Source organism: Rana temporaria, chromosome 3, assembly GCF_905171775.1.
Source record: "Rana temporaria chromosome 3, aRanTem1.1, whole genome shotgun sequence".
Taxonomy (NCBI): Eukaryota; Metazoa; Chordata; class Amphibia; order Anura; family Ranidae; genus Rana; species Rana temporaria.
The window spans coordinates 12,357,931-12,372,807 of NC_053491.1; the positions used below are offsets into that span (position 1 = coordinate 12,357,931).

At 45.9% G+C, this 14,877-nt stretch overlaps 1 protein-coding gene across 1 annotated transcript in view; it reads right to left on the minus strand.

Annotated features, from left to right (window-relative positions):
- DIS3L (DIS3 like exosome 3'-5' exoribonuclease) overlaps positions 1-14,877 on the minus strand; it is an 89,277-nt gene that overhangs the window by 43,310 nt on the left and 31,090 nt on the right. The window contains exons 3-8 of the mRNA XM_040342264.1: positions 6,728-6,856; positions 5,450-5,585; positions 4,730-4,906; positions 4,574-4,652; positions 2,123-2,299; positions 1,838-2,007 (exon numbers count right to left, since the gene is read on the minus strand). Coding sequence (XP_040198198.1) covers positions 1,838-2,007; positions 2,123-2,299; positions 4,574-4,652; positions 4,730-4,906; positions 5,450-5,585; positions 6,728-6,856 — 868 coding nt within the window. The remainder of the gene's footprint in view (positions 1-1,837; positions 2,008-2,122; positions 2,300-4,573; positions 4,653-4,729; positions 4,907-5,449; positions 5,586-6,727; positions 6,857-14,877) is intronic.

Below are 14,877 nucleotides of genomic sequence, written 5' to 3' on the forward strand. Positions count from 1 at the left end.
TGGAGCTCCTGCTGGATTTTGCTTCTAATCCCCTTGTGGCGGCTTCCATTTGAAGGATTTATGAATAAATGGTTGTGGAACAAATCATTTGAGTTTCAATTATTTCTTATGGGGAAATTCGCTTTCATATACAAGTGCTTTGGATTACAAGCATGCTTCTGGAACAAATTATGCTCGCAATCCAAGGTTTTACTGTATTGGAATAACTGATTGGCCACAGCTACCACATTTCTGGCCCTGTGTCCAATCAAATGGACCACCACAACAGTACACAACCAGGGAGCTCCGCTCCTGCCCGGCCTATAGTAATATGAGGGCTGGGCGGGAAGTGGTTAAGAAGCATTAAAAAAAACAAAGAAGACCTCAAACTCCTACTTTTAATGCCAGTGTGAACAGGACCTTCTGGTATAGAAGAAGTTGACCGCACAGATTGGCAGACGGGCAGAGATTAACGCGTTTCACAAATCAGAATTTGCTCAGTCATAATCTGCAGATTATGACTAAGCGAATTCCGATTTGGGAAATGTGTTCATCTCTGCCCGTCTGCCAATCTGTATTGATGTTTAGGATGTCATTTATTTGATGGACTATTATCAACAATAAAGTTAAAGCGGGGTTCCGGGCATAATTTTTTGCAAGCTAAAATTAATCACATTTAATAGTCCCTAAAACATATTAATAGCTCCCCAATCGTTCCAGAAGTCATTGCAAACGATGGTCTTATATCCTCCAGCTCATGTTGTGGCCGTATCCATCCTATGTGTGGGCGTGTGAAGCCCAGTTCCCTTTTCTTCCTGGATTTCAGGGAGAGGTGCATGCTGGGCGATTTTTAGGCACAGTAATGAGGAATGATTAGAAGAACTAAATTTATTCACTCTTGAGAAGAGAATTAGAGATATGATCAACATGTACAAATATATAAGGGGTCCATATAGTGAACTTGGTGTTGAGTTATTCACTTTACGGTCAACACTGAGGACAAGGGGGCACTCTTTACGTCTAGAGGAAAAGAGATTTCATCTCCAAATACGGAAAGGTTTTTTCACAGTAAGAGCTGTGAAAATGTGGAACTGACTCCCTCCAGAGGTGGTTCTGGACCGATCAGTAGATTGCTTTAAGAAAGGCCTGGATACTTTCCTAAATGTACAGAATATAACCGAGTACTAAGATTTGTAGGTAAAGTTGATCCGGGGAATATCCGATTGCCTCTCGGGGGATCAGGAAGGAATTTTTTCCCTGCTATAGCAAATTGGATCATGCTCTGCTGGGGTTTTTTGCCTTCCTCTGGATCAACTGTGGGGATGGAGTTGGGTGTATGGGATTGTACTATGTTTTTTATTTTGTTTGTTAATTTTTTTTTTTTGTGGTTGGACTGGATGGTCTTTTTTCAATCTGACCAACTATGTAATGCCCAGAGACTCCTGGTAAAAGAGTGTAATTTTCCCAGGAGGCAATGGGGTCTTAGGACAGGAAGTTGAACCACCTAGGACCAGGAACTAGGCAGATTACGAAACCTGCCTAGTAACAGCCAGATAGAAGGGAGTACAATTTTTTATTTTTTTTACATTAAAGGCAAGCTGTTAATAGAAAGTTCATTTTTAGGGTGGAACTCCGCTTTAACAATTTGCTTCACACCTGTGAGTTTGGTCAACTTCTTCTATGCCAGCGGCTCCTCATCCAGATTGCGGACTGAACTGGCACATGGAGGTTGGAGAGAAGGATTTTGCTCACCTGGAGCGGCTTGGATCCTTTTTCCTGATCTGAACAGGACCTTGCAATTCAATCCCTTCACAAATCAATTTCTTATATAAGAATAGAAATGTGTCAGTGAACGTACCTGTAATGCCTCCACTTGCTGCGTGCTGATCCGGATTTTGGGAATTCTGAAGTCCCATGGTGTCACAAGCACCTTCCGTGAATTCTTTCCTTGGGTTTGGGTATCTTCCTTGGATGGGAAAGTAGCCACATAATCTCTCCAATTCCGCTGTAACACTCCCACCACACGACCTGGGTGCAGACAAAACATGAATGCAGGTCTGAGCGCACACCTTCATAGAGAACACTTTGATCGGTAACTATACAGTGCAACACCCTCCAACAAAGTCCCTCCCGTGCAGCTCACCGGTCATCATAACTTCACTTTGTGTTTCTCCAGTTTTCTCCTCCGCCTCGTTCTCACACAGAGCTCCCGTTCTCCCCTTCCACTCAGACTTGGGCAGGACCTCTACGGCCACTACGTCTCCGTGGATCGCTCTGTTCCGTGACTTGGTGCCATGGATCAGAACATCGCTCTGCAAGTCTGTACCGGCACACAAGAATAAAATGTTCAAAACACTATCTCTAGCATGCATGTCAACGTGCAACATAAGGAGGTACGCAGAAGAAAAACACATTCTTTGTTAACCACTTCAATACCAGGCACTTATACACCAATTTTCAGCTCTCTCACACTTTTGCCGCGTACACACGGTCAGAATTTCCGACAACAAATGTTCGATGCAAGCTTGTTGTCAGAAAATCTGACTGTGTGTAGGGTCCATCGGACATTTTAAAGCTGCTTCTCAAATTTTTCGACAACAAAACTTGTTGTCGGAAATTCCGAGTGTGTGATGCACAAATTTCCACGCATGCTCAGAATCAAGCAGAAGAGCCGCACTGGCTATTGAACTTTTCTCGGCTCGTCGTACAGGTTGTACGTTACCGCGTTCTTGACGTTCGCAATTTCCGACATTTGTGTGTGACAGTGTGTATGCAAGACAAGTTTGAGCCAACATCCCGTCGGAAAAAAAAAACCCCGGTTTTGTTGTCGGAATGTCCGATCGTCTGTACGTGGCATTTGAATGACAATTGCACGATCATGCAAAGCTGTACCCAAAACAACATTTTTATAATTTTTTTTCCCACAAATAGAACTTTCTTTTGGTGGTATTTGATCACCTCTGGGGTTTTTATTTTTTGCGCTACAGATAAAAAAAAAAAAACACGATAAAGTTTGTTTATTACAAAACTTTGTAAACAAGTACATTTTCTCATTCACTGATGGGCCAGTGTTGCCGACCATCAGTATTTTTACTGGCAGCCAGTAAAAAACTGTCAATTTTCTTCTGCCAGTAAAAGTAAAAGTTTGCCAGTAAAAAATATGGCTGTGACACTCGGCTTGGTCCAGAGCTGGCTCAGACCATCCGAGTGCGGAGGCGGTGCCCGAGTGTGATGTCATGGTGCAATGGAGCCAAGCCATAGCAGCCAGAGCCTCCTGTGTGGGCCTGCAGTATGGGAGCAAGTCAGGCTGGGACCAGGACCGCCAGTGCCATTTAGACTGGAGTGGACTGAAGGGGACCACTTGGCTTGGAGAGAGACTGTCACTGGGACGTGTTGTGTCAGTGAAGTCTCATCATCATTTGTGCTGCTGCACACTGCTGTCAGTGTCACTACGAGAGTCAATTTTATGTGTGTGTGCCACCCATTCAAATTTCTTCCCCTATCTCCTGTCCCTGAGCTACTTACTTACTATAGCGAAAATAAAAAACATGAAATATGTTTTTTGCCTTATTATTTACCTTAAAATCATATTGCTACTGGCATATTGTATTTGTTTGTAGCCCAACTACTCTAATTTGCACTTAAAGTGGTTGTAAACCCACTTTTTTTACTTTTGCCTACAGGTAAGCCTATAATAAGGCTTACCTGTAGGTATAAAGAATATCTCCTAAACCTGTACGGTTTAGGAGATATTCCCCTCGCAATGCGCGGCTGATTGCAGCGGCGCATGCGCAGGGGGGGATCCTCGGCTGAAGGGCCGGCCCTGCCGACCCATGCCGGAAAGGAAATCTCCCACACGCATGCGCGGGAGTGACGTCATCGCCGCTCCAGCCAATCACAGCGCTGGAGCGGCGATACCCGGAAGACACGCTCGGCGTGGACCAGGTAAGTTCCCTACCTCGTTCCGAGGTAAGTATTTCATAATGAGCTAATATGCGGTGCATACTAGCTGATTATGGCTTTTTCCATTCTGGCTCTCTGTGGAGCGATCGCGGGTGCCTGGAGGCCGCAATGTCTATGCGCATTGGCTCTGGCGTTCCCGCTATCACTCAAATTGTCCGACGTACACCTACGGCGAATCACGCAGCCGTGCCAACCTGCTGCAGTAGAATGATTACGGCTGGTCGGCAAGCAGTGAATATGGTATGAGACACTGCTGACAAGTCCAAACGTGTTGGAAAATCCTCTATAACAAGCGATTCCAGGTGTCATAAGCACGCCTTCTCACCTAAAATTGGAGATCCTCCCAATCACATAGAATTTTCCCGTCAAACCAAGGGTTGTGATCAGGTCCATTCAGAGCCAATCTAAGGTGTCGATTTACTAAAGCTGGAGAGTGTAAAATCTGGTGCAGCTCTGCATGGGAGCCAATCAGCTTCTAACTTCAGCTTGTTCAGTTAAGTTTTGACAATAAAACCTGGAAGCGGATTGGTTTCAATGCAGAGCTGCAGCAGATTTTGCACGCTCCAAACTTTAGTAATTTCCCCCCCCATAGAGTCAGAAAATATTACAGAACCAAGAAGTCTTTTCATACCGGAGTCTTTGCCTCCCTGACCCTGAAGTCGCACAAAGGCCTCGAGCTGAGAGCGATGCTTGTTGACGCTGAGTACACCCTGCACAGAGTAAGGACCGGTCAGTGTGTGATCATGCAGCTTCTCTCTGCAACACATTTAATTGGTAATCGACTCACCTGCTTATATCTACCGGACTTAATTCCAGCTTCCAGAATTTCCAGCGGGAGATGTTCCTGGTACTCCTTGCCATTACTCTCCCGACTTTCGGTTTCACGCTCCTGAAGAGCCTCTCGGATCGAGCTGTACAACTCCAGGGCTCCTTTCAGATGTGGCCAAAACGTCTCCAAGTATTCCTATGTGAAGAAAAAAGAAAATTGGATGAGGCGAAGAGGCGGGGCAATGATGTCACAAGCTCCACCTCATCCAATCAGAGAACACTTTGCATTGTTAAAATGTGTTCTGTGAATGAAGGCTGTGTCAAATGACCCCCCTTACCACCCTCTTACCTTTGAAGCGCGACGTTGGGTATCAATTTACTCGGCGCAACATCATCTTTCACAATATTAAAAAAAAAAAAATTGGGCTAACTTTATCATTTTCTTTATATATATATATATATATATATATATATATATATATATATATATATATATATATATATATATATATATATATATATATCTAAAAAAGACCGCTGCGCAAATACGGTGTGACAAATTATAGCAACGACGTTGCCAAAGTTCACCATCACTGGTCTAGGGTGTCTGAAAAATTAAATAGAATATAAATATAAAAAAAAAATCATAATCGAAATAAAACCATTTGAAGGGTTTTCTATCCGAGTTCACAGCTTGCTCTTGCTTTGTGTACTGATGGCAGCCCGGCATCTCACTGACCTTAAATGATAAGACGTAGACCCCTTCAGTCTCATTGATGTACTTTCGGATCGCTTCTTCATTCTCAGTCACCATAATGACGGGTATTTTAGCTTGGCAGTGCTGATAATACCAGACTGTGGAATTGTAAATGCATCTGCAGACAAATCAAAAGGAATCAGACAAGTTTAGAGAGAGGGCCCCTGCAGCAGGCGAGTCTGTGTTGTAATGGGACATTCTCCTAATTTGTGGCCCCTTCAGCTCTTACCACCTACCTGCCCCATCAGCCCTTTTGCCCGCACTCCATTTCTCACCACCAAACTTGAAACCTTCCCACTGCTGTGCCTTCATGACAACACCTTCCCAAGCACTCTAATGCAGCTGACCCCCATCCTCCTGCACCTTACCACCAACCTCCAACTCTCACCAATGCACTTGGCCCCTCCATCATCCAACCCCCCCACCTCCTACTCTCAACACCTCTCTCCTACTGGCCTGACTCTGCACTTGCCCCCCCCCCCCCCCCGAACAAGAACCCTCCCCCGACCCTGCACTCGCTCCCCCCAACAAGGGCCCTCCCCCGACCCTGCACTCGCTCCCCCCAACAAGGGCCCTCCCCCGACCCTGCACTCGCTCCCCCCAACAAGGGCCCTCCCCCGACCCTGCACTCGCTCCCCCCCCCCCCCCCCCCCCCAACAAGGGCCCTCCCCTGACCCTGCACTCGCTCCCCCCAACAAGGGCCCTCCCCCGACCCTGCACTCGCTCCCCCCCCCCCCCCCCCAACAAGGGCCCTCCCCTGACCCTGCACTCGCTCCCCCCCCCCCCCCCAACAAGGGCCCTCCCCTGACCCTGCACTCGCTCCCCCCAACAAGGGCCCTCCCCCGACCCTGCACTCGCTCCCCCCAACAAGGGCCCTCCCCCGACCCTGCACTCGCTCCCCCCAACAAGGGCCCTCCCCCGACCCTGCACTCGCTCCCCCCAACAAGGGCCCTCACCCGACCCTGCACTCGCTCCCCCCAACAAGGGCCCTCACCCGACCCTGCACTCGCTCCACCCAACAAGGGCCCCCCCGACACTGCACTCGCTCCTCCAACAAGGGTCCTCCCCCGACACTGCACTCGCTCCCCCAACAAGGGCCCCCCCCCCCGACACTGCACTCGCTCTAGGAAAATACTGGTGGTTTGTGGGGAATTCTAGTAGGGAAAAAATCTTGAATCTCAGCTTAATCCCTGAACTGGAGCAAACGGAGGATTGTTTAACAATGAAAACAGATTTGTGTAATGAACAGAAGGATCTTACCTGGACTTCCAGTCCTCCACAGCTTCCCCCATCTCTCTGGGGAGATAAGCATCAAGCTGGAACTCATTTGGGAAAAAGATACAATCATGGCGGGCATCGCGAAGCAAGGTCCGAAGTCTCTTGTATTGCCTGAAAAAAAAAAAAAAGGAGGAAAGGGATAACAATAAAAATGCATTCCAATATGGAGGAAAGCATGATCTCCACGTTATAAAAAACTTTGGGTTATTTTCAAGAAGTACAACGTTTTAGCTGAACTTACAAAAAAAAAAAAAAAGGACACAAGGTTGCTTTATTTTTAGGACCATGACCTGCTAATGCAGAAATGTTCTACATGGTACAGAAAAAAATAAAAATAAAATAAAAATAACTTTAGAAACAAACTTCTAGTTCAAAGCTGAACTCCACGAATATAAAACGTTCAAAAGTGGAACTTCCGCATATCGGATGCCCCCCTCCTCCCTCCCTCTGGTGCCACAATTGTCACCTTTCGGGCGGAGGGGGGACAGGATACTGGCCGCGCCCAGTGACGTCACCACGGGGCTCCCTCCTTCTCCCCCGGCCGCCAGAACACCGCTTTAACCACTTCACCCCCGGACCATTTGGGTGGTCAAAGACCAGACCACTTTTTTGCGATTCGGCACTGCGTCGCTTTAACTGGGAGGTAGAATCTTGCACAAAAATTTAATTAAATAAATAGACGTACGTTTCGTGATTGCCACGTCGTCAGGAATGAAAACCTGTATTGATTAAGTGAAATCATCCGTCAAGCACTTGTCGTTTTTTCACTGTTTGGATTTTTTTTCTGCACATTGTTGGCATAAGATATCTCCCTTTTGGGAGTCTTCATTGTGATGGACTTTATTTTATGTTTTACATTTAGATTATCACCAATATAATCTACTTTGCGTTTTTTTCACTAATTATAACAAATCATTGTTGCTGGTTATTCACTGTGGATCCCCGTCGCTTTAACTGACAATTGCGCGGTCGTGCGACGTGGCTCCCAAACAAAATTGATGTTTTTTTGCCCACAAATAGAGATTTATTTTGGTGGTATTTGATCACCTCTGCGGTTTTTATTTTTTGCGCTATAAACAAAAATAGAGCGACAATTTTGAAAAATTATATATATTTTTTACTTTTTGCTATAATAAACATTCCCATAAAATATATATAAAAAAAAAAAATGTCCTCAGTTTAGGCCGATACGTATTCTTCTACATATTTTTTGGTAAAAAAAAAAAAAAAAAAATCGCAATAAGCGTTTATCGATTGGTTTGCGCAAAAGTTATAGCTTTTACAAAATACAGGATAGTTTTATGGCATTTTTATAAAACAATTTTTTTTTTACTAGTAATGGCGGCGATCAGTAATTTTTTTCTTGACTGCGACATTATGGCGAACACATCGGACACTTGACACATTTTTGGGACCATTGTCATTTTCGCAGCGATCAGTGCTATAAAAATGCACGGATTACTGTGAAAATTACACTGGCAGTGAAGGTGTTAACCACTAGGTGGCGCTGTAGGGGTAAAGTGTTCCCTGCATAGTGTTTCTTACTGTAGGGGGGGTGGGCTCTGTGTCACATGACACTGATCTCCGCTCCGAGTACACGGAGCCGAGATCAGGGTCATTGTCACTAGGCAGAGCGGAGAGATGCTTGTTTGCACAAGCATCCCCCCCGCTCTATACCTCCGTGAGACTATTGCGGGCATCCCCGCGGCGATCGAGTCCACGGGACCCGTGATCCGACTCACGGGGAAGGCGGCAGGGTCGCGACCACACAGCAGGCATTTAAAGGACCACGTACAGGTACGCGATTATGCCTGTCTGTGCCATTCTGCCGACGTATATATATATACAGTGGGCGGTCCTTAAGCAGTTAAGGGGGTAAATCCTTCCGGGGCTGAAGTGGTTAAGATTGTTATGCTGGCTGCTATTGTTTATTTATGTCAGGGTTTGACAAATTTGCTTGGAATCTAGGAGCCAGCTAAAAAAAGTGAGGAGCCAGAAACGCGCCCCGTCCCGTCGAGCTTGTGCGCAGAGGCGAACGCATATGTAAATGGTGTTCAAATCACACGTGAGGTATCGCTGTGATTGGTAGAGCGAGAGCAATAATTCTAGCCCTAGACCTCCTCTGTAACTCAAAACATGCAACCTGTAAAAAAAAAAAAAAATTTAAAACGTCGCCTATAGATATTTTAAAGGGTAAAAGTTTGTCGCCATTCCACAAGCGGACGCAATTTTGAAGCGTGACATGTTGGGTATCAATTTACTCGGCGCAACATTATTTTTCACAATAATAAAAAAAAAATTGGGCTAACTTTACTGTTGTCTTATTTTTTTTTATTTAAAAAAGTGTCTTTTCCCCAAAAAGTGCGATTGCAAGACCGCTGCGCAAATACGGTGTGACAAAGTATTGCAACGACCGCCATTTTATTCTCCAGGGTGTTAGAATAAAAATATATATATAATGTTTGGGGGTTCTAATTAGAGGGAAGGAGATGGCAGTGAAAACACAGGGGAAGCTCCATTAGCATTGCTGGTTGTCTTGTCATACCAACGGCCACAAGATGGCACCAGATCACAGAAGGAAGCATAGGCCCGCAGAAGGCCGCAAAGCCACGGCCTCAATTACCGGCTAGTGCGGCCCGACAGGATCGCACACACACGGAGACACAGGATACCCCATCCTGTGTCTCTGTGCGCCCCCATCTCCCCCACCACGCCGGCTGGTAATTGAGGCCGTGGCCTTCTGCAGGCCTATGCTTCCTTCCCCTGGGCGCCAGGCCGCTAATTCTAGTCGCAATTGCGACCGGGCGCCCAGATTTTGTCGAACCCTGATTTGTGTATAGCGCAGTATTTTTATATTACCGTATTTATCTTGCTATAACGCGCCCCGGCGTATAGCACGCACCCCCAAACTTGAAGGAAAATTCCTGGAAAAAAAAAAATACTTACAGTTTGGATGCCCCTCGTCGGTGTCTTGCCCGTCGTCCCATCAGCGGCCTCGTCCGGCGTCCTTCTGCGGCCATCGTGGTGTCCTCCCCGCGCTGTGCTCGAACCACTGCGCCGACATATACCGAGCGCAGTACACTCGGGTAGGCTCGGCTCCTCTCGCGTAAAGGACGTACAGGACGTGACTGCGAGAGGAGCCGAGCCTGCCCGACTATTTATCGGCGTATACCGCGCACTCTTTTGCCCAGGGCAAAATCGTCGGGCAGGCTCGGCTCCTCTCGCGTAAAGGACGTACAGGACGTGACCGCGAGAGGAGCCGAGCCTGCCCGACTATACCCGAGTGTACTGCGCTCGGTATATGTCGGCGCAGTGGTTCAAACACAGCGCGGGAAGCGGGTATCGGCGTATATCGCGCACCCACGATTTTGCCCTGATTTTCAGGGCAAAAAAGTGCGCGGTATACGCCGATAAATACGGTAATTTCTTGAACATTCCAGGCCTCTCCTGCTGGAGATTTTCCCTAACTTCCCATCTTGTGTTGTCGCCAGGATAGTAAGGAGGGGGGGGGGGGGGGGGGAGGATATCAGTTTAAATCCCTCTGGACACAAAACTAGCCAAAGAAAAGTTCAGGCTGGATTTGTACTTCTTGGGATTTGTACCCAGAGAAGTGTCAGATGAAGTACAACCAATATGGAAGCCGGCCATGTTCCCCATTGTGAAATAGGGCAATCGGTGTGAAAAGCACTTGATTGAAACTCTCAATCAATTAAAAAAAACGTGCTAAATTTTTTTTTAAAAATAAATAAATTATATATATAGTACAGCAGAGAAAGCAGAGCTCAATAACGGTTGGGTAGGGAAGGCTCCTGGCAGCACGTCTCTGACACTGGACGCTGTCCATCAAACCGTATGAAATAGGAGCGCTGAGAGGTGCGCCGATCGCCATATCTGAACGGAAATCGTTACACAAATCAAATTTGTTGCAGAGATAAAGTGCAGATTTATCATTCCTATAGCCACTTTGGATAAAACCCTGTCAGAGGAGTACAGAATGGATGTTAATTGCATTTGTCTGACTCTTCAGGGGAAGAAAACTTCCCAGTGGGCGCCGGGCTTACAGGGGCTCATTACACTTACCTGACAAATTAACCCATTCTGCATTAATGCCAAGCAACAGACGGCAGATTTTTAACCCAGGGCTCGACAAATCCCGGTCGCCATGGCGACTAGAAATAGCGTCCTGGCGACTTGGTTTGGAAGGTGGGTATAAAAAAAAAAAAAAAAAAAGTTGTTCCATAGAACCGGCGCTCCGCGGACTAGGCCGAACCCGCGGCCTTGCCTAAAACATCCTGCCCGCAGTGATCCTGGGAAAAGGCCGCAAGCGGCATCTGCCGCTCGCGGCCTTTTCCCAGGATCGCTTTATTGCCAAAAAAAAAAAAAACATTTTTCCAATATTATCACCAATGCCCTAAACCGCCCCCGCGAACTCTTCAATCTAGTTACCAAGACCATGAACCCAGTCTGTCTAGATGCCCCCAACTCTGAGTCACAAGAATTTTGCAACAAATTAATCGGATTATTTCATCAACAAAATTGAAAGAATCCGTAAAGGTATTCAGCAAAATACAACCTCCATCTACCCCCCCCCCCCCCCTAAATCACAAACCTAATACCCACATAATTCCACCACAATCATCTAACTTCACTCTAAAACCCATTTCCATCGATGCCACTAAAAATATCATCAGGACCACCAAACTGCTGAAAGAATGTGCCGATATTTTGGCACCAGCGATCACACAGCTCATAAACCAGTCATTCAAGGAGGGCATGGTGCCACCCTTGCTGAAACAAGGTATAATCAAAACCAATTCTTAAAAAAAAAAAAAAAAAAAAACACCCTCGACCCCAAAGACCCTAACCACCGTCGCCCCATAACAGGCCTGAATGCCTTCTCCAAGGTAATGGAGAAAGAAGTTGTACAACAGCTACAACATCACTTAGACACCTATAAAATTACTTGACCCATTCCAGTCCGGTTTCCGTCCGGGTCACGGGACAGAAACAGCACTGCTCAAAATATGGGATGACGCTCTCGAGGCAGCAGACGAAGGAGAATCTTGTCTTCTAGTACTGCTGGACCTAAGCGCAGCTTTCGATACGGTAGACCACTAATTATTGCTGACACGGCTAGTCGAAGTAGCCAGAGTCGCGGAAGGTTATTTATCCTGGTTCTCCTCCTTCTTGGAAAACCGATCACAAATAGGGAAACTGGGCCATTTCACTTCTGAAAAACGCACGGTGTCATGCGGAGTCGCCCAGGGATCCCCTCTGTCGCCGGTTCTGTTCAATATTCATCTCCGCCCTCTTTTTGAAATCATCAGCAACCAGAAGTTACTTTACCACTCTTATGCAGATGACACACAACTATATTTTCGCATCTGCAACAAAAAGGATCATTATCTCGGACTAGAGAAATGCCTTACTATGATAGAAAAGTGGATGACAAAGAGTTACCTTAACCATTTAAGCCCCAAGCCTGTTTTTCAGCATTTACAAGACTAAAACCTATTTTTTTGCTAGAAAATTACTTAAAACCCCCAAACATTATATATATTTTTTTCCAACACCCTAGAGAATAAAATGGTGGTCATTGCAATACTTTTTGTCACACCGTATTTGCGCAGCGGTCTTACAAGAGCACTTTTTTTGGACAAAATTCACTTTTTTGAATTAAAAAATAAGACAATAAATTTGGCCCAATTTTTTTATATATTGTGAAAGATAATGTTACGCCGAGTAAAATGATACCCAACATGTCACGCTTAAAAATTGCGCCCGCTCGTGGCATGGCGTCAAACTTTTACCCTTAAAAATCTCGATAGGCGACGTTTAAAAAATTCTATAGGTTGCATTTTTTGAGCTACAGAGGAGGTCTAGGGCTAGAATTATTGCTCTCGCTCTAAGGATCGCGGAGATACCTCACTTGTGTGGTTTGAACACCGTTTTCATATGCGGGTGCTACTCGCATATGCGTTCGCTTCTGCGCGCGAGCTCGTCGGGACAGGGCGCTTTAAAAAAATTTTTTTTTAGTTTTCTTATTTCTTTTTATTGATTTTATAATTTGTTTACACTGAAATAAAAATAAAATAAAAATGTATCACTTTTATTCCTATTACAAGGAATGTAAACATCCCTTGTAATAGAAAAAAACATGACAGGTCCTCTTATATATGAGATCTGGGGTCAAAAGAGACCTCACATCTCATATTTAGGACTTAAATGCAAAAAAAAAAATGGAAATGTTGTCATTTAAAAAGATGACAACAAAAAAATGTCTCTTTAAGACGCTGGGCGGGACTGACGTTTTGACGTCACTTCCGCCCAGCAAAGCTATGAGGACGGATGGGGGCCATCTTGCCCTCACTCACTAGGAAGCAGCACCACTACCGACGGCTCCGGTAAGCGGCGGAGGGCGCGGGAGAGGGGGGGCCCTCTCCCGTCACCGATAACGGCGATCTCGCGGCGAATCCGCCGTTATCGTTTACAGGCCCGCCCACTGAAAAGATGGATACCTCGGTTGTGGCAGCAGCTGCTGCCGTTACCGAGATATACATCTTTAAAAACAGGACGTATATATACAGTGAGCGGGCGTTAACCGGTTAAACCCAAATGGTCTAAAAACAGAACTTCTCCTGTTTCAGGCCAATCGGAAGAATCATCCCGCAACAACATGGATGCCCCCTGCCCATTCTGGGTCAATCCAGCACCAAAGTCAAAAGTCTCGGAGTCATCTTCAACACCTACATGACAATGGATGCACAAATAGGATCAGTAGACAGCGGATCGCACCATCTGCTGCGCCTTCTACGCAGACTCACTCCCTTTATCTCAAAAGAAGACATTGCAGTCGTGGTGGGGACACTTATCAATTCCAGACTTGACTATGCAAATGCCCTCTATCTAGGACTCCCCAAATACCAAATCACTCGTCTACAATTCGTTCAAAATACGGCAGCTCGACTTCTGACGGGGAAAAAACCATGGGAATCCATTGCACCTTCGTTGAGATCCCTTCATTGGTTGCCCGTAAAAGACAGAATCACTTTTAAAGCACTCTAACGCATAAGTGTATTCTGGGAAATTATTATTATACAGGATTTATATAGCGCCAACAGTTTACGCAGCGCTTTACAACATCAGGGAAGACATTATAGTTACAATACAATTCAATACAATACAGGAGGGATCAGAGGGCCCTGCTCGTTAGAGCTTCCAATCTAGAAGGGAGGGTCAAGTGAAACAAAGGGTAGTTCGCTGTGGGAGATGATCAGATGGACAAAATTAAAATACAGTTGTTAGATGTGGGTAGGATAGGCTTCTCCGAAGAGGAGGGTTTTCAGGGATCCTCTAAAAGCTAATAGAGAAGGAGATAGACGGATAGTTTGGGGTAAGGAGTTCCATAGGCTTGGAGAGGCTCTGGAAAAGTCCTGTAGACGAGCATGGGAGGAGGTGATGAGAGAGCTAGAGAGCAGGAGGTCTTGAGAAGAACGAAGAGAACGATTAGGTTGGTATTTAGAGACTAGGTCAGTGATGTAGCTGGGGGCAGAGTTGTGGATGGCTTTGTAGGTCGTAGTTAGTATTTTGAATTTAATTGCCCCCCAATATCTATGCAAAAAACTAAAAGCTCACAGCCCCAATCGCATTCTGCGATCCACCAATCAAAATCTACCCCAGATACCCAAAGCCAGATACAAGTCCAAAGGAGAACGAAGATTTGCAGTCCAAGGACCCAGACTATGGAACGCTCTACCAACCAGCATCCGATTGGAGGTAAACCACCTGACCTACAGGAGAAAGATCAAGACCCATCTCTTCTGAGGGCCCAGGGAATGGATACCAAGCGTCCAGAGGCGATTCAGTTTGCATGTGTTGCGCTATATAAATTTCTCGCTCACTCAGATACTGTATTTCTTCAAATACAATAAAGCAGTTTACAAGCGTTTTTATTTTAATCCTGACTCCTGTTTGGGAGTGTTGTCTCTCAAGATGAGCAAGATTCAAACCTCTGGGGTGTGCAGTACCGCATGTGGCCAGAGGTGCGGAGGCACCGGAGACACTCCCGTTTCCGAGTGTCTCTAAATGTTTACGAGTGTCTCCGGCGCCCCCCCCCCCACCCCTGGCCACAT